At 35.7% G+C, this 22,437-nt stretch overlaps 3 protein-coding genes and 2 long non-coding RNA genes across 5 annotated transcripts in view; 4 read left to right on the forward strand and 1 right to left on the reverse strand.

The window, feature by feature from the left end:
* Nucleotides 1-2,196: 2,196 nt before the first annotated feature.
* Nucleotides 2,197-22,437, forward strand: part of LOC148906642 (uncharacterized) — a 53,012-nt gene continuing 32,771 nt past the window's right edge. Inside the window, exon 1 of the mRNA XM_089038093.1 lies at nt 2,197-2,358. Coding sequence (XP_088894219.1) covers nt 2,286-2,358 — 73 coding nt within the window. The 5' untranslated portion in view covers nt 2,197-2,285. The remainder of the gene's footprint in view (nt 2,359-22,437) is intronic.
* LOC116293424 (uncharacterized) lies at nt 2,515-5,792 on the forward strand. The gene is made up of 7 exons (XM_089037648.1): nt 2,515-2,521; nt 2,726-2,926; nt 3,475-3,615; nt 3,695-3,997; nt 4,099-4,239; nt 4,676-4,906; nt 5,000-5,792. The coding sequence occupies exons 1-7, from the start codon at nt 2,515-2,517 to the stop codon at nt 5,071-5,073; spliced, it is 1,098 nt and encodes a 365-aa protein (XP_088893774.1). The 3' UTR covers nt 5,074-5,792.
* Nucleotides 6,608-17,204, reverse strand: LOC148906643 (uncharacterized). The gene is made up of 2 exons (XR_016121460.1): nt 16,914-17,204; nt 6,608-7,329 (listed from the first exon to the last, which is right to left on the reverse strand). It is a non-coding gene; the product is annotated as an uncharacterized LOC148906643 (long non-coding RNA).
* Nucleotides 9,965-13,329, forward strand: LOC148906644 (uncharacterized). Its single transcript, XR_016121459.1, has 2 exons — nt 9,965-10,207; nt 11,309-13,329. It is a non-coding gene; the product is annotated as an uncharacterized LOC148906644 (long non-coding RNA).
* On the forward strand, nt 17,301-19,616 carry LOC148906645 (uncharacterized). The gene is made up of 4 exons (XM_089038529.1): nt 17,301-17,583; nt 17,952-18,152; nt 18,424-18,564; nt 18,644-19,616. Exons 1-4 carry the CDS (start codon nt 17,514-17,516, stop codon nt 18,994-18,996), a joined length of 765 nt encoding a protein of 254 aa, XP_088894655.1. The 5' UTR covers nt 17,301-17,513; the 3' UTR covers nt 18,997-19,616.

Genomic DNA, 22,437 nt, shown 5'->3' on the forward strand with positions numbered 1-22,437 from the left:
GATGTAGGGAGTATAGAAAGTTCCAAAGATAGGTTAACAATACGGGTGATTACAGGATACAACAAATCAGTACACTCCTTCATGATGGAAGCTGGAATTGGATATTAGTCAAAATATAGTTAGATAATTAGTCAAAACATATGTAAATTTGGCTTTCAAGCATGCCTGTAGCCTGCGTCACATATTTACGAAGACAATTCCGGATGTGACGCAAGCTAGCATGCCTGATAAGTTGGACTTCACAAAATGCCAAAACTTAGTGCCCATGCTTGAAGCTTAAGGCTAATTCTTTCATATTGTGTTTGTTAATACAGTATCAGATCTGACAAAAGTATACTCTCAAACTTTTTAGTATACTTGGAGAAAACACACATTTATTTTCTCACTCAAACACAGGAAGCCCATACAAGTTTTGAGAGCTGAATGTAATAAAACGAGAAAAAAATAGATGAAGTAGTAGTGATTTCGAGCACGATTTTAAAAAAAATTCCCTTCCCCGTTGTATGAGAAGACAAGTCGCTAAAATGGCTCGAAATCACTACTAAAGAACTAGGATGACGTATAAAACACTTCATGTGAGTAAGTATTAGCTTTCATTTATTTCATTTATTTTCTATTTTTATTTTTGTTAAACCACAGACAACCCAAGCTCACTATATTTACTGCAAGTTCGTAACTACAACTAGATCCAATTAAATATCACAGATTTATTGGTAAACTATTCCTTCGTGCTCATGTGAAGCCAATCCCTCATCGGATTCGTATTTACTGAGAACAAGGCTATATTGCTCTTAGAGCAATGATGTTTCGGCCCACTAAGCCTAGTTTCAGGGGTGTGCGGTTTTCACTTTTTGGGTCAAGTGGCTTTGTTTTACTTTTAAAAAGACTTACATTTTTAACAGTTCCGAGTGCAATCCAATCACGACAGTCAGACAGTGAGTAATGTTTAGGAGTTCTATTTTTAGCTTTCTCCATGGGAAAAAATGAACTCATACACGTAAATGGTTGGCACCTAAAACGGAATATGATATAGATTGCTTATTGTATAAATATAAAAAATCTTCATAAAAAGATCCTCGAAGTATTCTATCAAAAATAGAGTGATTATTAGTGAATTGTTGACTAAGTTTTTTGTCATTCAAACACTCGAACTAGACGTGGTCGAAGGATCTCTCGTTCGTGAAACCACAGGTTTTATCTGCATCTGTAATTTTTTCTTTATTCACTTGAAGAAATAGCAGGTACTTGAGTAAGACAATGTCCAAACCCTTTACTCTACATTGATGGTCGCAAATGAAATATCTATCTCGCATTGTTTGTTGGAGTGCAAACATGCACACACACACACGAGTCTTTTTAAATACATACGCTTCGACAAGGATGTCAAACAATAAATTGTTAATTAAATAAAACAATAATTGAGATATAGAGCATATGAACTTACCGAATCACGGATCATGTATATAAATAAAACAAAAGGTATACAGGACGTCATAAAAACACTTGTTGATGATGATAGGTGAAAAGATTACTGTTAAGTATTGTAAACAGATCCACAGGGAACCCGGCTATATTTTTTTGCTTCTTTTATGAAAGTAATTTTGCTCTTTGTGGGTTTCCTGTGTTGGGATCGGTTTCCTATTACATAAGCTGTAATCAGATCTGCGCGCTGTGATCACCGTTGGTGTTTTGTTTCTTACTATGGGTTGCCTGTGGTGTGTAACGCACTTTCTAGTAAGCAGTCAAAAGAGTGAGTGTTTACTAGAGAGTGCGTTACCAACGGTTATTGATTTGAATTTAATCGGCTATCAGTTTACAGCGCCTATCTGGTCACAGCGCAGGCAACCCATAGTAAGAAAAAAAACACCAACGGTGATCAAAGCGCGCAGATCTGATTACAGCTTATGTAAAATGAAACCGATCACAACACAGGAAACCCACAAAGAGCAAATTACTATTCTAAAAGAAGAAAACAAATATAGCCGGGTTCCCTGTGGTCATAAGAAAGCCGAATGTGATCACAGGTAGCCCAAGCTTGGTTTCTGTGGTGTCCTGTTATAAGGAAATGTATGGAGATTCATCAAAAATTTCTCCATACATTTCCTTATAGCAGGACACCACAGAAACCAAGCTTGGGCTACCTGTGATGTGATTCGATACGATAGAAAATAATGACAGCTGATTGACAGATTCACATCGTGGCTGAAGCTTTACCAAAAGCAAATCATCTATAAGCACTAGTATTCACTAGATTCGTCAGTTCAGCTTAGAAAAAAGACACAGTCATGGATCAGTCCCTGTGGATCACCAAGAGTTTTGTCGTCCTTTTATTGTTGTACTTCAATTCTTCTGCTCAAGGTAAGTGTTAATCAAATGGATAACCAAAAGCAATAACACAGACGACTCTTCAACAGCCTGAATATCTCTATCTATTGAATATAAGCGTGTCAGATCTGTAAAGGATCGAGATCCCTATCAACACTGACTGAGATCTGTCTGGAGCAAGTATAAGTAATGAAGGGTTATTTATCTATGCTCCTTTGCTCAGAATTTTCTTGAACAGAACTTATCGGGATTACTAAATGTCGAGAACGGATTTTAGATATTTAATTGCTCATAAAAGTTTATCATGATTTAAAACGTGTCTGTACGTATATATCGTAAAGAATAGAATTCTGGCAACAGCTTTATACCAACACCAACATTCTTATCTTGCCAACTATAGGTGCTCCCAAGATAGTCGCTCCTTATCCAAATAATGTTTACGCTATTGAAAATGAAAAGGCAAAAGTTACCTGTGTAGTGGAAGACACAGATTCTGATCCAGATGATATCATATTTGTGAGGAAGAGTCGTTTTGGTGACGTTGAACTCATAAGAGATGAAGGACCTGATGGACGCATCTATTATGAAAATGAAACCTTGGGTTAGTGATATTAATGAAAGCTGTCGTGTCAAGAAATGTAACATCACACTGTTACATCACGCAAGAGTAACAGCGTGCACCACACCGCACTGTGGTTAAATCACGCAAGAGTAACTAACACCACACCGCACTGTGGTTATGCCGCGCATCGCTAACACCACACTGTAGTATATCACGCATGTAAAAGTAACACCATGCTTCATATGTCTACATCACACGACATTCACACTGTGGTTACATCACGCAAAACTAATAAAAGTGCGCAACACTGTTGGATCGGAAAATGCAGAGCAAATTTTGCTGGTATTGCCACTCCGCGTGCAACATATTATCATTGGTGCGTTAAGTAGATACTCTTTACTCAATAATTAATAATATTTTGTTGTACACAACAGTGTAGCGTGAATAGTTGCGCGACTTTGTTGCCCTAGTGCCGCACCTTAAGATCAAACTGCGATTTGATGAACCAATACCAAGAGTTTATTCAAACAACAGTTGATAGACAACTATTGAGCAGAGAGAGTATGATTTGTTTCTGATATTTCTAGATGGCGGAAGAAAGTTACGTGTGACTCTGCATTTTAATAAAGTCATAATATATGATGATTCAAGAAATGGTGGTTATGAATGCCAAGGACACACAGGAGGTAGTCAACATGAATATGGATTCACTGTCACTGTTATTCGATGTAAGTACTTCTCAATTCTCATCGAATCACAACCTGGCAAGAACCAAATCATGACGGATCGTTACATTTCTACCCACAGTAAGCGAGTTTCCTATTGTTCACGCCTCTGGTAATGTAACAGCAAAGTTTGGGGAGCGAATTCAACTCAGTTGTAATGTCACCTTTAATAAAAAAGGAGCGTTAATGACAACCATCGGCAAGTTTATCTGGACAAAAGATGGAAGGGTTGTAATCGCAAGTTATTGTCCCCATTTCTCATCAATTAAACCTTTGGTTTTGAACGTAAGCCTAGCTGATGTGGGTGGTACATATTCTTGTTACTTGGAGTACCTGCTGAGAGGAATTAGAAAGAGAAACATCACGAAAACTATTATTGTCAAAGGTCAGTTCAATTACTCATATGGGTACTGATACATTGCTGTAGAAAACATCGGTATAAAAAACTTACAGCAACATGATCGTTACTGGAATTATTTTTTTTAGTTCAGCCTAGATTTTTCCCTGAAAAGAAAGAAGAAAAGAATGTGAAGCGGCTTGTGTGCACTGCTCAGGGAAATCCACTGGTGACCGAATGGAAAAGAAAAAGCCTGCTCAACGATGACATCTGCGTCTTGGATACGAAAGGTATGGATAGATGAATGGATGAATAGATGGGATAGAAGGGATGGGGGGTGGGTTGGAGTATGGATAGATGGGATGGATGGATGGATGGATGGATGGATGGATGGATGGATGGATGGATGGAATGATGGGATGGATGGGATGGATGGGATGGATAGGATGAATAGGATGAATAGGATGGATAGCATGGATGGATGGATGAATGGATGGATGGGATGGATGGGATGGATGAATGGATGGAATGGGATGGATGGTGCGTCAGTGGGTGGGTGAATAAGAAGATATTTTTATAGTTCTTTTCAAGAACTCTCGGAAACGTCTGTGGAACCATAGAAAGTGTAGTTCGATAGAAACTATTACGGTTTTTATTTGGAAAAATCAAACATTTTGTTTTTCATTCCAAAGAGTATAACGCATTCTTTTCTCTCGTTATTATCAGATAACTCATGCAAAGGAAAGTACGTTTTTTCTAACATGGATGGCTTCAAGGATCACACCTTGACCATCTATGACGTACAACCTAAAGACGCCGGCCAGTATTATTGCTGCATCAAGAACATCACAAGTCCCAGACCCCCCGACGATATTAGTAACTGTCAGATCTTTGAAGTCCAACTCCAACCCCTACTCCAAACCCAGCCCCCATCCCCACTCACTACCCCACCTCCAGGTCAGTATCAGTAGTCTGTCATCGATAATCACGTGACATGAACTGCTTTTATCTATATTTCCCTTTTACAAATTTACTTGGTTTTCCTCTCAGGTTCTGTAGTTGGCAAAGCAAGTCTCACGTTTTCCATCATTCTCCTCGACCTGCTGCTGAATTGGTTGCTGTAATGATCACGTGACTACTCCACCAGGTCACGTGAGGCCTGAGGATGGAAGTGTATCCATCATTTGACCACAATAATTTCTTGTCAATAAGATAAAGTGCACTCTTAGTCTTAGTGATGAATTTTATTGAATGTCTTTATAATACTTTATATAAGATAGTTAGCAGTACACTGTATGTAAAAACTGCCTGGTCGAAACAACCAATATAAACTGGTTAAATTTATACAACTGAGACAACCAGTTTTAAAATGGTTGAAATATTGGTTGTCATATACGATTTACTTTGGGTTACAACCACCACGATATTATTGGTTATCATAAACAATTTACTTGGGATTATAACTAAATACTGTATACCGTAAATCCTCTATTTTGCCCCCCTGGGGCTTATTTATTTCAGGCACGTTTGAGGGAGGGCTTATTGGAGAGGGGGGGCTTAATTGAGAGGGGGGCTTATTGATTTAGTCGAAACGCAGTAAATTGTACGCTGTCAGGATGTAGTATGATTGTAACTCAGGATTAAACGGAAGCATTAATATTGACCGTCTCGCATAATCTGTAGCGATGTACATGGCATTTTCATTATTTGATTTACCTGTGTTAGTCTCTCAGGTATAATTTATGATTATTGTGAATAGCAAAACTAAAACACGGTAACATTAACAAAGAAAGCTAAAAAGAAATGTTCTGAACAATCATTAAATGTTCCATTGCTACATTAACACGTGATTCTTTAGTTGTGAAGGGGGAGGGGAGGGGGCTAAAAAGAGAGGGTGGGGCTTAACAAATTTTTTCCTTTAAAAAGGGGGGGGGGCTTATTAGAGAAGGGGGCTTATTTGAGAGGGGGGGGGGGGCTAAATAGAGGATTTACGGTATTCCTTATAATAACCAATATTTTTAAGGTCAAGGCAATGCAACTGAGACAACCAATTTTTTAGGTTAGTTCCTTAGGTTACTTTGACAGGCTGTCAATTCAACCAATTGTATTATGATTTAAATTTCATTGCTAAGATCAAGGAACGATTTCAAAGTTGGTAGAAAACAATAACGAGAGCGAACATACAATTTCAACACTTTGTAAAAACTTCCAAAAAAAAAAAAAATTTAATAAAAAATTCTTCATTATCTCTTTCAACTTTGACAGCGCTACTTCCGCTAGCTGAATACAGTATATAAACATATTTACCATGTGATGCTTTTATTATTATTATTATTATTATTATTATTATTATTATTATTATTATTATTATCATTATTATTATTATTATTATTATTATTAATTTTTTTTTTTTTTTTTGCTTGGATAGTTATTAAAGATGCGAATTATTTTTCTCCAACAAAACAATAAAATGGGAAAAGATCTTAGCTTGTGTGATCTCTTAGCACGTAATACTAGTCTTTTGAAAACCATCCCTTCTCAGGTGAGCAAGCGTTACTTGGCGGGCTATATTTCAGTAGTATCGCACCGACCCAGGAATCTTGTCGCAACAGGTGATTTGCATGTATGTGAAAGCAAAGACCACAAGATGACTCATGATATAGTCTCGAGTATAGTTTTATTAATGATATTAGATCATTCACTGACCTACTAACAACATGATCACTAGCTACTTTTAACAAGACTTGTAGACCAACTAGTAACTGATAGTCACACACTACTGAAAAGGTTGTGAAAAACGCTTAAACCTTTCTTCATAATAATCTGTTTGTAATGTCACGCCATTTCTGTTACGACATACAGGTCAATACTAAACAGGCGTCGTCAAAATAGTCCAAGTGAAATCAAAACTTTGACATTTTGGTTTCTTCATATACTCCTACTTGCAAGAACGTTGTCATACGAAAATAGAACATTAGTGATTTAGTGAGAAGGAAATCATATTAAAAAACAAAAGAAGGTCACTGAAGGTGAACTTTTTCTTTTGTCTTTTAATGTATTCTTTTCTCACTAAATTACTAATGTTCTAGAGTGCTCACACTAAATCCGTGAAACAAATACTAATTTTTAGCACTAAATAGTGATAATTAAACAATAGAAAACAAAGGATTCTGTATGAAATAGTACTGATTAGTACCATTTAATGTTCACAGTTTTAGTGCGTGCACTCTAATATCGTATGACAACGTTCTTGCAAGTAGGTGTAACAGTATGTCTGCATTCATTGTTGCGTGACTACTGATTAACTGTATTGCTTTACAAATATAAGTCATGTGAGTCTACTAGAACAGTGTAGAAGTTCACCATGACACCAACAAAACCTGATGATTCCAAAGAAAATAAACATAACATAACATAACTTATTATATAATTACCAATGAAATATCTAATTTTCTCTATTTCTAATTTTCTCTATTTCCCCCCTTACTTCATTGATAATTATATAATAAACAGAATATTACATGGCCGCTTGGAGATACGATCTCCGCGAGCCCATGTAATATATATATTTAGGCACTGCCTAAAAGCGGAGCTCCCGATACGGAAGTTACACGGAGAACAATTTGAATGAAACTGAAAGGTAAAAATACGATCGAGGAAAAAATCTTCAATTATTTTTTATTCGAAATGATGATAATTTCTTCCATAATAAAAACCATGCAGTAAAATCGAATCGAAATGCACTACATCGTTTTTGTTTTTTTGTTTTTTTCGCGAGTATACTCTCCCACTTAGGAATTTTGTACACAACTTACCACCACCCCCAGGGGCTAGTTTTGTTCTTGGAAGATTCTTCGACAAAAAGTTTTCCAAGGCCTACAGTTTTAGGCTTTGAATCTCTTTTACTTAAAGAAAAACGAAAGCTAACTACAGATAATCCAATACAATATCAAGTTTAGTGAAATTTACCTCGGATGTCTTTCATTGAAATCGAAAATCTGGAGATTTAGGACAAATCAAGACCAAAAAACAGACTTGAAAACTGGTTAAGGTGAGCAAAAAATGAGGTTTACTTAATAGGTCTTTTACAGTTTTCCAAAAACAGAGCTTACATTCATTTAAACAATTGACAAGAAAAACTGAGACAAAATAAAAAATAATGCAAAAGGCAATGCAAAATACAAAATGACTCATTTCTTTGGCAGTAATATTTTTTAGCTTTTTAGAGTGAAAGTCTAGTAGGTCTTTATACAATAACATCTTTCAACAACACAAATTTAATGTCATTTTTATAATCATACTTGCTCGAACAGCTTAATAAACAGTTGAATATTTGGTAAAAGTTTACATTTCATTTAATGATTAAATAAATTATCTGTAGAAAGATATAAAATTATTGAATGAAATACTTCTTTGTTTTGCCGATTGGATCCTGCAATAGGAGGCGAACAAAGCTTTTTCTTGAACGAAAAACATACGATAGCTGGTTAAAAACAACCGAATTGTTAAAGATTTACAAAGCTAAATAAAGGACGAATATTTGGTTGTAATATGCTCTTCATGTTATATTTCCTCCAGCATTAAAATAAATTAAGCTTATCGTTAGAAATATAAAAAGTTTTGAGAGGAAGTCTTTGATTTGTCGATTCGTCGAGAAAAATGCTTGTCAAAAAAAAAAATATATATATATATATACGATTGTTTGCTAAAAAACACACACCTGAATTCTTGAAGATCACTTCTTGATCCATCTTTGAGTATATGAAAGTTTTTAAAAAAATTTTTTTGGTCTATAACTTGTCCTAAAGCGATTCTTTTCTGTGCATTTTAGAGCCGCATTTGTGAGTAGTTTTGCTTTGACTTCAAGCGGTATTCCTGTGTTTTGTACAGGGACGGACGGAAGTGACGTCAGCCAAGCCATGAAAAATCAACTCGATGGTTTACCATTTTTTCTTAAGTATGGGGCTCCGAACGTAACGTAACGTAACATAACATAACATTCATAGCGGAGCACCAAACTTAAGGAGGCTGGAAAGTGTTTTGTGCCCTCACATACAGTTACAATTATGAACTAAAAAAGACTGATACGGTTATAAATATGACAGCAAGTAAACCAAGGGAGCACGGCAAATGCGCGCACGCGCGCGGTTTTGCAAAGTTGGGTTTCCTGTGGTGATGGCGTAATTTGATAAAGGAAGACCGTTATAGCAGTTGTCGCGCTTTGGTAGGCTTTGGTATAAATATACACGGGGAGTGAAACTCAGGTCATGTGATCAGGTCTCGGCCAATGAACCCCAGGCAATGCTCCAACGGTCATCTCACATGCTCATCACGGTGTTTTTGGACAGCTGTGTATCGTTCAAAAATACTTTACCGTAAGTTTGCATAATTAATGAGATAATTTTATAAAATAATTGGTATACTACGCGCGCTAGGATGGGTCGAAAGATTTCTCTAAAATTCTCTATAGTTGGATTTCTTCACAATGACTGGAGTAAAACTCCATTACTTCGTCCATAAACTTAACAGAAGCAATTTTATTCACAAAGAGAGAATGTATAATTTTTCTGAAAAAAAGACAATGTTGCACATTATGAATTGATTAAGCTTAATCATTCATTTTAAAAACAACAGTACTGAACATTAGGGTTGACAAAAATTCAAGAATTAGATAAAGTACAATTCGTGAAAATAGCAAAGCATATTTTTTTATTAAACTAAGCGATTTAAAACATAGAAAAACAAGTTTTTAATTCATCAAAATCATCAAACTTACGAGTGTGGCCCCAAATGTTCCGAAACAGTCTCTGATTAGTGATCATTAGTCCATTTTTCCCCTTTTTGCAAAAACGCTCGACCAAATCCAAAATGACTACACACAAATTACATGGCAAAAAATTGTCTTTCAGTCCTTTTTTTAAGTCTTGCATAAATTAACTTTCCTTCCACAATCCACGTCAGATCGCTAGGGACAGTGAACACCGCGGTCAAACGTCTGCGCATGCGTGAAGGTCTAGCATCAAAATGGCGGATAATCTTACATGTGGCTTACATGTATTTCTGGATGAGTAAACTGTTTTCTTCGATCTTTTCGGATTGCAGCCCTGTTGCACACGTTGTTTTGTGATTTTCTTCCCTTTTATGTCGTGGAAGATAAGTGAATTACACAAAATGTCCGCAGCAGAAAATATTCCTATTGATTTTTTGAAGGAAACCAGAAAATCCGAAGGAAAATGATCTTATATAAGATTGCCGAAGGTGAGTTGATGCTTTATTTTATAGGATTGATCGATCGTACTACAGTGCAGATATGTACCGCTGGGACATGATATACTATCTTAAGCCTTTATGTGCTAAGAAGCGTCAGTCAATGAAAATACTTGTCAAAAATTTTTAAATTGAAGTTAAATACATATGATTGTTTACTTGACTTTTTAAAGGCTGCAGAGCCAGCACTGAATCCATAGAAAGTATTCTTAATTAAGCACTCCACGAAGCAATAAATTTACAATTACAAACAAGAACTTAACTAAAACTGTAAAGATATAAAAACTTTATCAAACCTTTTCCATGGCAATGGGTGTAGGTATAACCTTAGAAATTCAGATGACTTCTCAATACCAAGATTTAACACTATAACATATGGGAAGCACAGTATAAGGTATATATAGGTCCTTTCATTTGGTCAAAGCTTGAAAAATCGCTCAAAATGGCTGAATATTAGTAATCAAGAAAGGAAGTTGGACTTGGCCATGACTATCTCTGCTCAGGAGTGTAAAGACTGCTTTTTGTGTCTAAATTAATTCATGTCTCTACTTGTTCTATTGAATAATTTAATTTTTATGGGTAATGCAGTGTGCTGCAGTTTTCCATACCAGCGAACTCAGATATCCTGATAGTAGTTTCAGTGTCTGGATAGAAGTGGGGCGTCTGATTTGGCCGGGGTGCAAACCTGTGGTACACAGCTATAATATTTTATTATCTACACATATAATCCACGTATAACATACCAGTTGCACTAGGGATATTGGAGGGGAGAGGGTAGAGTGGGGGGGAGGGGGGGTGGAATAGATGGTGTTGGGGTGGGAATGTAAATAGGAAATAACTAACAATTAACTATGGATTTTAAGGGTTTTTATTAGGGTTAGATAGGTGTCTCCAATGAGTTTCTTAATTGTAAGCTAGAAAGAAAGACACAATAAAGTTATTATTATTATTATTATGTAATATCAATGTCGATGGATTTTGTATGGATATAATTATTTCTTAAAAAAAAGTTTATGTACACATGTAATATATTGTTTATATATTGCTTATATATTGTTTTGCATTTATCAAAAATCCATCTAAATCTTGCAGGGTGGTCTTACCAACCAATGCTCCACAAATTAGTTGCCATGAAGATGACTGTCCATGAGAAGAATGTTATTTGCCTGGCCAATTAATCACACAGACATTTAGCCATTGATGATAATGATGGCTGCTATATTGGGTTCTTGAACAAGTCTTTGCAAAACGAATGCCAGTGAAGACTGTGGGACAGCTGGATTTGTATTAATAAAATCCACATCAAAAGAATCATCAACAGTAATTCCTTGAAATGAATGATTAGACAGATGTATATCACTGCCTCAGACACTGAAAAGTGAATTGGGCGCCCACCAGTAACTTGATCATGTATGTTGTTGCCCTTTCCGACACAGGATGTGATTACCATTTGCCACAATATTGACATTGTTTGGTCAGGGATTGGTAAAACCATTCTGTTTGCTATATAACACTTTGAAAGAATGATATTGATGAAAGTGCATGCTGTTAAGCCATTCCTTCCATTAAGTGTGGACTGTGATATCTGCTTTTCAAATAACCAGAACTTCCCATATTGAGTTGAAACAGATAATACATGGGCATGATGAGTTCCTTGGCCAGATAGAGAGCCAGAAGAGTTTGCACTTGAATTTGAGCTTCTTGAAGGTTGAGGGACAGAAAATGTATTTAAAACTGTTTCAACATGGTTCTTCCAATCTGTGGATTCATAATAGTCAGGGCCATGACTGTTTATATCTGGAACTTTATCTGGACTGTCTTCATTTTCCTCATTATTACTTATATTATTGATACTGTTAGATGTACTTGTAGGCAAAAGAAGAGATGTGTTAAAAGAATTTGTCAGTTTATCCAATTTGTTCATGAGTGGCTGAGAGCAGAGAGGACAATGTTTCTTTGAAGTTTGCTCAAAACAGTCCCTATGATACATGTGCAAACACATTTTCTAGATATACCATTTATGACTATATTAGGTGTAGAGTGAATGTTGTCCTTTTCAAGAGATAGGCAAATAGCTGGAATAGTAGGTTGGATTTCTAAAAGAGAGGAGACCATGTGGGTGGCAAGAGACAGTTTGAGGCTGGTGTCTGGTAATCTAATGGTATAGATATTGTGAAGGTGAAAAAGTGAAAAAGTGGAGGTGAAAAAGTGAAACAATCACAGTCAATCAAAATACTAGGTGTTAATTTTGATGAACAACTAAATTTTAGTCATCATATAAGTGAAATATGTAAGCGAGTAAGTAAACAAGTAGTAGTGTTGAATAGATTAAGAAATATGATACCATCTAATGCCAAGCTGCATCTATACAAATCAGCAATCATGCCTCTTCTAACTTATTGCCCACTTGTTTGGCATTTTTCACGTGCATCAGATAGACGAAAATTAGAAAGGTTGCAAGAACGGGCATTGCGTGCAGTCTTTAATACAACATCAGAAGCATATGGTTCATTGCTCAAAAACGCTAATTTGACTACACTATATGATAGAAGGCTACAGGATTTGCTTATACTTATGTTTAAGGTGAAAAATGGATTAACACCAAAAGTATATAAGAGATCTATTTGAAATTACTGATGAGATGGATAGACAATATAATTTAAGAAATTCTGATTTTAGGCTGCCTCGCTTTGAGACTGTTGCTTATGGAAAGCACTCTATTAGATTTCTGGGAACTGTGCAGGGGTCTATTGGGAAGTTTTTTTTAATCTATTAAAATAATAGTAAAATTGGAATTGAACACTTCATTGTAAAAGGAATATTTTAGACATGAAAAAAATGTAAAGTAATATTTACTACCTGAAGTAAGCAATGATATGGAGAAGAACAACAGTTCTCTGTTCTTGAAGGTACCATCTTTCTTTGCTGGCTTCAGGTTTTGTTATAGAATTTAGGATCATGTCAAATAGTTCAGGAGAATGTCCATCTACAAAGTCTTTCATCAAAGTAGGGTTGTACAGTGTGTAATCTTCTTCATCATTGTGGTGGTACAATGCAAGTTGAAATGCTTCCACAAGATTCTCAAAAGAATTTTCTTTTTAAAGAAAATTGAACACCAGTAAAAACCGTAGTTAATAAAAAACAGTAGTGAAATCAGATCATTTCTGATGGCCATGCTTGTCATTTTTGAAGGAGAGTACCCTGCTATGATGCATCATTTATAACACATTGTAACAATTACCACCAGGGTACTCTGCTTCAAAAATGACAAGCATGCCCATCAGACTGCCTCCTTCAAATAACAGCATTGGAATATTCTAAACAAAAAGAACACTTCACTACAAGGTCCTTACAAATATAGAATTTACTAATTTTTTGTTTCATCCACGTTTTTTAGTTTTATATTCCTGCTCCGAGCTTTCGGGTTACAAACCCATCGTCAGGGAAAACTGAATCAGTTAACTATTAACTACGACTTTTCTACATTTCGTACACCACATAGTTCCTGGTTTATTTTTTCCTTTCCCATGCTCATCAATTGCAGAAAAATTCTTTAAGGTATCAGGACTAAAGTTGTAGAATGCTGGTCGCAAGGAAAAGAGCAGCGATTGTCTTCCTTTTCTATCTCATTTTTGTGCCTTCGACAGACTAGAATTTTCTGGAATTTGTCCAGCCCTTGCTAACTTCGAGTTTACCTTGAAAAGGCTTCCTGAAGAACTGTTATCTTTATGGGACCGACTTTTTGGTGCTTTTTCACAACCATAGCTACACACAAAGCTGACACTCGTAGCGATTACTACTAAAACCACGAAGGAGGAAAATTTCATTGCGTTTTTCTCAAAATGTAAAACGAATAAAAAAAGTGTAAACCGAGAATAGTTCGAGGATATGACAGAGAGTACATACGGAAAATATTGAGCTTAAATATCCAGGGAATTTCTTATAAATCGACTCATCCGTCCGACAATATACTAATGTTTACAAATAAAAATATGGCGCGCCTTAACATGGTGCTACGCATGCGCAGACATTTGACCGCGGTGTTGGGACAGTGTCCCAAGCGATCTGACGCGGATGGTCGAACGTTTGTAAGAGTTTCACTCCCCGTTTAACTTATTTGTAGCGTTGTGTTATGTGTTATCAGGGCTGTCAACTCTCCCGGATAAACCGGGAGTCTCCAGATTTTGGACCGTATCTCCCGGTCTCCAGATTAGAGTCTCAAATCTCCCGGATAATCCCCGAAGCTGACCATTTCTTGTGAGACTCGACTTTCACAACCATAAAATTCCTATTATTTTGTGATGTTTGTGTTATTTTAAATCGCTAACAAAATCAAAATGTTCCTCATAAACTGTTCTTGCAAGCAGCCCATTGTAATATAAGCGATAATCTGATTGGTCAGAAATAAACCAATCACATCAAATGTTACAAAGTGAAAGACGTCTTTAATTTCGCGCGCTTTTTGACGCGCTGTGACGTCATGTCCATTCCCTATCAATTCTCCAGATTTGAATATCTCGGGGGTTGACAGCCCTGGTTATGTTGTATTTTTTCAATAATTTTATATCTTTCTACAGATAATTTAATTAAATATCGAATGAATATGAAATTACACCAAATATTCAACTGTTTATTAAGCTGTTCGAGCTAGTATGATTATACAAATGAGCTAATAAATTTGTGTTGTTGAGATATGTTATTATATAAAGACTTTGTCTTCCACTTTAAAAAGCTAAAAAAAATATTCAAAAACATTTACAAATGCGAATTTACTGACAAAGAAATTTGTCATTTTGCATTGCATTTTGCATTGCATTGCAAAATGCATTATTTTCTATTTTGTCTCAGTTGTTTTTTCACAAGTTTAACTGAATGTAAACTTTGTTTTTCGAATAATTTTCGGGTGTTCGTGATTTCCGTATCTTTCTCGCGCATGAAAACAGATGGAAAAAAAGTCGAATTTCAATCGAATCTCAAAATCTAGTATTTACAGCTTAAGTTTTCAAGCTTATCGAAAAGTAGTTAAAGAATAAAAATATTTTGATGAAGAATTAGGATCAGAAAACTAATTTTTAACTGATGACACATTTGGTGACAGTTATGATCTCCAGCCAATTTCCTACCAAATCATTTATTTTCTTAATTTCATTGCGGTAAAAATTGGTTCTTATAAAAACCTAAACTCTTAATATGCATAACCTAACATTGTCATGTAAAAAAAAGAAGTCAAAGTACTGAGCTTTTGTTTTGTTCACCTTTTCTTAAGCAGTTTTCTAGTCTGTCTTTATATGCAGTGTTCATTTGTCCATAAAAAATTAGGAAAACTTCGAAATTTCGATTTCAATGAAAGACATCCAAGGTAAATTTCAATAAACCTGATATTGTGTTGGATTGTCTGTAGTTATCTTTCGTTTTTGAAAGTAAAATTAACCAGGAATTCAAAGCTTAAAAATGTCGGCCATGGAAAACTTTGTCGAAGAATTTTCCAAGAACAAAACTAGCCCTGGGGGAGGTGGTGAGTTGTGCACAAAATTCTGTAAAGGGGAAAAATAATATTAAGGGAAAAATATTACTAAGGGAAAAATAATCTAGAAAAAGAAACTCAGTTGTTAAGCCTTCTGTAAATAACAAATGTAAGGTAATTTCTTTATTCTAATGACATGTCAATAGACAACCTGTCATTGACCAATGGTAAGTCATTTATAATGACTTGTTCATTAACTCCAGGGTCAAGGATGTTTGTTCATTGACATGGCCTTACACTTCTAATTGGGAAGTACTTTTTGTAGTAAACAACAGCTGCAAATCTACTGTACTTTTCCAGTGAAATCGGGTTTTCATCATGTACAACTTTGTAGATGCGTACTGGAAAAGAGCAGGGTTGTTTACTGTACAAACAACTACTTCCTAAGCCTTTTTCTGTTCACTTTTTCAGAATGATCTTACTTATAACTTTAGAATATCTCTAGTGCAATCTGCTCTATACTAGTTAAGTTAGCGAACACCATCGAAAGATTATTAGGGTCAGCTCTTAGAACTGAGTGCTCGTACTTTTTCCTAAAGTCAACACCTGTCTCAAGCTCTTACGTCATATTTGACCTAACTGGTCTAATCTAGTTTGACCTAGTATAAACCGGTTATGTGAGGTATTGCGTAAGCTTAGCCCTTAAATACGAGCTCACTCAGGGTTCAGTTCAGTGTAAGAGAGCAAGAGTGAGAGCTGATAGCACAGTGCACAGCGAAGTAGCAGCTAGTCAAGAGCCATAACCAGAGTTCAGATGAGTTCATTGTAAAGTACTACAAGCAACAGAAAATAAAGCAGAAGGAAGGAACCGAAGAACGACCCGAATCTTTGTGTCCGTTGGGAAAGTATTAGTAGGAGAGTATGCTCGCGCTAACAAAACAATGTAGTGCATTTCGATTCGATTTCACTGCATGGCTTTTATTATGGGAGTCAGTATCTTCATCTCGAAAATAAAATAATGGACAATTTTTTTCCGATCTTATTTTTACCTAGCTTGCGTCACATCCGGAATTTTCTTCGTAAATACCGTATTTACGAAGAAAATTACGGATGTGAAGCAGGCTAATCTTTACCTTTCTCATTCATTCAAATTGGGCTACCTGTGACTTTCGTATCGGGAGCTCCGCTTTTAGGCAATGCCTAAATATATATATTAACATTCGAGGATTTTACCATCGATGACTCCCCTCTTACATGTTCCTATGACTATCTCTTAATTCTCGACTCTCAACACGGACAACAAGTAGGGAAGTACTGTGGCATGACTAAACCACTGCCCATAAAGATCGCAGGCAATGCAGCCAATATTCGTTTCCAGGCTTCTCACTTAAGCTCTGGTTTTAAGGCTCATTATACAACACTGTAACTAGGTAACAACTGTCTTGACCTGTAACTTTAATTGATCTGGAAATGCTGAATAAAATAATGAATTATTCAACTTACTATCAATATTGTTTTGTGTATTTTACTGAATACTGAATACTTTTAATAAAAGCTGAATGCATCAAAGATCGACTGTGCAGTGGTTGGCACAGGTCCAACTATGATCAAGATTATAGAGTGGGTAAAGTGCATTGTTTCTACTAATGTGCATAGGAATCTATCCATCATAATATTCTGTCATTATATTAACAATTATATTACACTATTTTGGAGATGCCGCCTCATGCATATGTCAGCAGCGAGCTATTGTTCTGTCACCAAGAGCAAAATATCTATTAAGCAAGCTGAACTGACGAGTCTAGTGAATACTAGTGGAAGAAAGACGATGCCATGGAATCCGTGCGGATCACCACGAGTTTTGTCGTCCATTTATTGTTGTACTTCAATTCTTCTGCTCAAGGTAAGTGTTAATCAAATGGATAACCAAAAGCAATAACACAGACGACTCTTCAACAGCCTGAATATCTCTATCTATTGAATATAAGCGTGTCAGATCTATTAAGGATCGAGATCCCTATTCAACACTGACTGAGATCTGTCTGGAGCAAGTATAAGTAATGAAGGGTTATTTATCTATGCTCCTTTGCTCAGAATTTTCTTGAACAGAACTTATCGGGATTACTAAATGTCGAGAACGGATTTTAGATATTTAATTGCTCATAAAAGTTTATCATGATTTAAAACGTGTCTGTACGTATATATCGTAAAGAATAGAATTCTGGCAACAGCTTTATACCAACACCAACATTCTTATCTTGCCAACTATAGGTGCTCCCAAGATAGTCGCTCCTTATCCAAATAATGTTTACGCTATTGAAAATGAGAAGACACAAGTTACCTGTGTAGTGGAAGACACAGTTTCCGATCCAGATGAGATAATATTTGTGAGGAAGAGTCGTTTTGGTGACGTTGAACTCATAAGAGATGAAGGACCTGATGGACGCATCTATTATCAAAATGAAACCTTGGGTTAGTGATCATGAGCTCAAAGAGATTGCCTAAATCATAATATTGTTCAATTCTAATGATGCAAAAAGCACTAAAAAACTTCGGTTGCACCAAAAAAAAATTAAATTTCATTAAAACCGGAAATAACCTCTGGTTTGACCAAAGTCAGGGGAAGGTTAACTCACACATCGAAACCTGAAACAATTGACTTATCAAAGTCAGGACGGCACAGCTTATTGAAAATACCCTCACATCAAGAGAGAGACCTAACAAACTCTGCTGATATTTCTAGATGGCGGAAGAAAGTTACGTGTGACTCTGCATTTCAAGGTAGTCGTATTGAATGATGATTCAAGAAATGGTGGTTATGAATGCCAAGGACACACAGGAGGTAGTCAACATGAATATGGATTCACTGTCACTGTTATTGAGAGTAAGTACTTCTCAATTCTAATCGAATCACAACCTGGCAAGAACCAAATCATGACGGATCGTTACATTTTTACCCACAGGAAGCGAGTTTCGTATATTTCAGGCCTCTGACAATGTAACAGCAAAGTTTGGGGAGCGAATTCAACTCGGCTGTAATGTCACCTTTAAAAAAAAAGGGCCGATAATGACAACCATCGGCAAGTTTACCTGGGCAAAAGATGGAAGGGTTGTAATCGCAAGTTATTGTCCCCATTTCTCATCAATTAAACCTTTGGCTTTGAACGTAAGCCTAGCTGATGTGGGTGGTACATATTCTTGTTACTTGGAGTACCTGCTGAGAGGAATTAGAAAGAGAAACATCACATTGCTAATCGGACGAAAATCGGAAAGGTTTATGTCAGTCGACAATAGTTCGGAAGCATATCGTGTGTAATCTTTTCGCCTGATCTTCGGAGTTTTCCAACTTGTGGCATCCTATCTTAGTGTAAAATATATATAGTCTTTACACCCTTTCTGAACATAAATTAGACTTAAATAAGCCTTCAATGTATCGGAGTGGGTAGGGGGTGTATTGCGGACTGTGGGGTGCCGTCTGATATTTTTTTCAGAAAGCCCTAGTGAAAAAGCCCCTAGCCAAACCCCATAAGGATTAATAACGTCTTGCTCTTCGCCCCTGAATGAATGCATGGTCTTGATAACCATGATAACACATGCAATCAGGAATTTTTGGCCAAAAAAAGGGGTCAGGAATGAAGAAAAACATTACTTTCAGAACTATTTTTCATCACTTAGTTCAGTTTTATCAATTGTGTCTAATGAAGGCTTATTTTCCCCGGTTACGTGACCTGGCCCTAGTCCTGACCTTAACCCTTAAACTAAGGGTCACGTATTAAATAATGAATTTTAATTTGAATACACATGTGTGTCCTGAGATCAATTATTTTATTTTTCATTTTCTTACAACTTTTGTATAGCATTACTTATAAAAGCAAGAATAGGTGCTGAAATAAATGGTAACAAAATAAATATCAACTAACAATTGTATTGCTCCGACCATATCCCAGCTTATTTGATTAAAAGCAAGAAGAAAATTCAATACGACAGCAGTTTGTAATTACGAGAAATATACTAAAAATACTGCATTTTGCATTTAGTGAATAATCTATGGAGACAGCGATTTATCCTTTTAAACATTCTGTGATTATTAGACTACATGTTTCTCGATTTTACCAAGGCCAGCGCCCTCACATATTTCTGAACAATAACTTGAGAGTGGTTTCTCACACTACTTATATATTTACTATTGCATACATAGCTAGAGTACAAACAGGAATATTTTAGCTTCGTATTCGAATTGTCCATTCCAGACCACATGAAATGTTATTGAAATAAAGTAGCATCTTAGTAGCATCTGAAATGGGCACAACAAACAACAAATCTAAAACAGTCTATTGAATCCAGGCCTATTAATTAATGTTTGTAAAAAAGAAAGATGGGTAATAGGACGTCCTTTGACCACTACTACCAGAGTGCTTCACGAATTTTCTTTCATATTCAAATTATAACAAGGCAAGGGATTCTGGTAGTAGAGGATCATGATGCAATAGTGCAAATGTCCTATTTACCACCTTAAGAGTGCAAATATTATAACCTGGAAATAGCACAAAAATGAAATATGAACAAATCCTCTGAGACCGTTTTGAAAAAGTTGCGGATTCAACTACCGCATCCACAGGATACTCGAGGACGGAAGATCCAAAAATAACCGGATTCTTGGTTTGCAATCAATCCCAAGAGAGCACAACAACAAAAGGGATGTCCGCCATGTTGGAAGATATAACAAAAGAATTCAATGAAAAATCTTTTGTCAAATTCTTCCAACATGGCGGCTATGACGTCTATTTCAAACTAAGAATACGTGTGGACTGGGCCTTGGGGCCTTGAGTGCAAACATAGCGTGGTTTGACAGTCTGGTACTACTCCCTAGTTATATTATTTGCACTCTTTATCTTGGGGAGATTACAACTTCTTTTTTCTTCTCCTTGCTTGTTCTCCCTCTTTTTCGGTATTTTTTGTTTTCTTCCCCTGCTGCACCAACAAAATGTTGGATTAGTAATTATATAAAATCAAAGCAATTACCTATTTTTTGCCACTCACCAGAATCGCCTTCGTTGATTGTCGATTTATTGTCATTGGTATAGACGAAATCTCCCCGAAGTGACACCTGCAAAAAACAAATATCAATGTCTGAAGTAATGACATTGGATAACTTAATAATATTGTTCTTTTTAAACAATAAAAAGAACAACACCATTAATAATAAAGTTAAATTTGATAATAAGAAGAAGAAGAACAACAACAACAATAATAACAGTAATATTAATAACAGTAAAAATAATAACAGTAATAATAATAGTAAAAGTTATAATAATAATTAACAGTAATAATAATAATAAAAGTTATAATAATAATAACAGTAATAATAATAGTAAAAGTAATAAAGGGGAGTTATAGTACATTGCTTGTTACATAAGGTACAAAACATTGCTTGTTACATACAAAAGGTCAGGTCCAGCCGATAACTCCACCGGTCCTTCGTTTTTGCATACGACAACCCAATGCTAAGGGGATCGGTACAGTACATTGCTTGTTACATACAAAAGGTCAGGTCCAGCCAATACCTCCACTGGTCCTTCGTTCTTGTAAACCTCTTTTATCAAGAAAATAAGACAGTAATATTATCAATGCCATTGTTCAGTAAGTACGAAAGTACTTACAGTTGTATGCATTTTTCCGAACTCTTGTTCTTGAGTCTGAAAACAAATAAGACACATATTTTAATCATTCAATTATTTTCAAATAGGTGTGATCTTCTGCATCACTTACCACCTCAGAAACAACAACTGTTTCACTCTGGGAGATTTTCTCATCTCTCTTGATGGGGCACGGGTTTGGGGTCCTGAGGAGGATAAAGTGTAGAGGCAGGTCCTCTCTGCAACCAATCCAGTCATATACTTCCTACAAAAACAAAAAATAATTTAAAAAAAAAATAATAATAATGAGACTATGTATATTGAAATAAACTTGTTATCCAACATATCAACTAAAGAATTGATAACAATATATATTTATAAATTTTATGATTACATCCAGTTACGAAGTATTGTAAATAGTTGTAAATAGCTGAAGACCGAAACTTCTACCAAATTGTTGGCAGTTAATGGTTGTCTATATTATATATATCACTGGAAGCAAAAATAACAGAGAAAAGGCATACATACACACTTAAAAGTTGCAAAAATGTTTTGGTTATATATCACAACAGTATATTTTAACTTTAAAGCATACTTGATAACATGAGCCTATATTAAAACATCTTGTGAATGTTTTGCCTTCACACTGTGCCTTCACGAAGACCCCATCCGATGTTTCTTGGCCCACCCTATTTCTCCTTGCTTGTCGTAACTGTAAGAGATGAATCACACCTATATGTAAAATGATCAAATGCATGTGGTACATTTGCATATTTAAATAAAAATTTAAATGCATACAGTAGGCAATTATATATCATATTGATCGTTTGCAATAGCCGCCATGTTACATGGACTTGACGAAAGAATTTTCAATTATTTCTTTGTTATATCATATAAGTGCCTATTGTTATTTTGTTCTCTTGAGAATGATTGCAAACCAAGAATAATGTATTGACCGCACAGTGACTCACAATAGCAGGTATTTTATACTCACAGCCTGGGCTTCTGCGTTGCTAGCAACAGGACCTGCTGCCTGTAAAGAGAGTAGAAAGCAATGCTCAATTAATTAAAACATGCTTCATAATGTAAGGACTGCACACCGACTCACTATAGCAGGTATT

This window comes from Actinia tenebrosa, unplaced genomic scaffold (assembly GCF_029948245.1).
Source record: "Actinia tenebrosa isolate PJP-AT-01 unplaced genomic scaffold, QUT_ActTen_1.0 PGA_scaffold5__44_contigs__length_20552954, whole genome shotgun sequence".
NCBI lineage: Eukaryota > Metazoa > Cnidaria > Anthozoa > Actiniaria > Actiniidae > Actinia > Actinia tenebrosa.

What these genes read in the sequence shown, in the direction of transcription:
- LOC148906645 (XM_089038529.1), top strand. Translation starts at nt 17,514, where the DNA reads ATGGAATCCGTGCGGATCACCACGAGTTTTGTCGTCCATTTATTGTTG. An exon ending in CTTCAATTCTTCTGCTCAAG is followed by an intron (nt 17,584 to 17,951) that starts GTAAGTGTTAAT and finishes TGCCAACTATAG; the next exon opens with GTGCTCCCAAGATAGTCGCT. An exon ending in TTATCAAAATGAAACCTTGG is followed by an intron (nt 18,153 to 18,423) that starts GTTAGTGATCAT and finishes TGATATTTCTAG; the next exon opens with ATGGCGGAAGAAAGTTACGT.
- LOC116293424 (XM_089037648.1), top strand. An exon ending in TTATGAAAATGAAACCTTGG is followed by an intron (nt 2,927 to 3,474) that starts GTTAGTGATATT and finishes TGATATTTCTAG; the next exon opens with ATGGCGGAAGAAAGTTACGT. An exon ending in ACTCACTACCCCACCTCCAG is followed by an intron (nt 4,907 to 4,999) that starts GTCAGTATCAGT and finishes TTTTCCTCTCAG; the next exon opens with GTTCTGTAGTTGGCAAAGCA.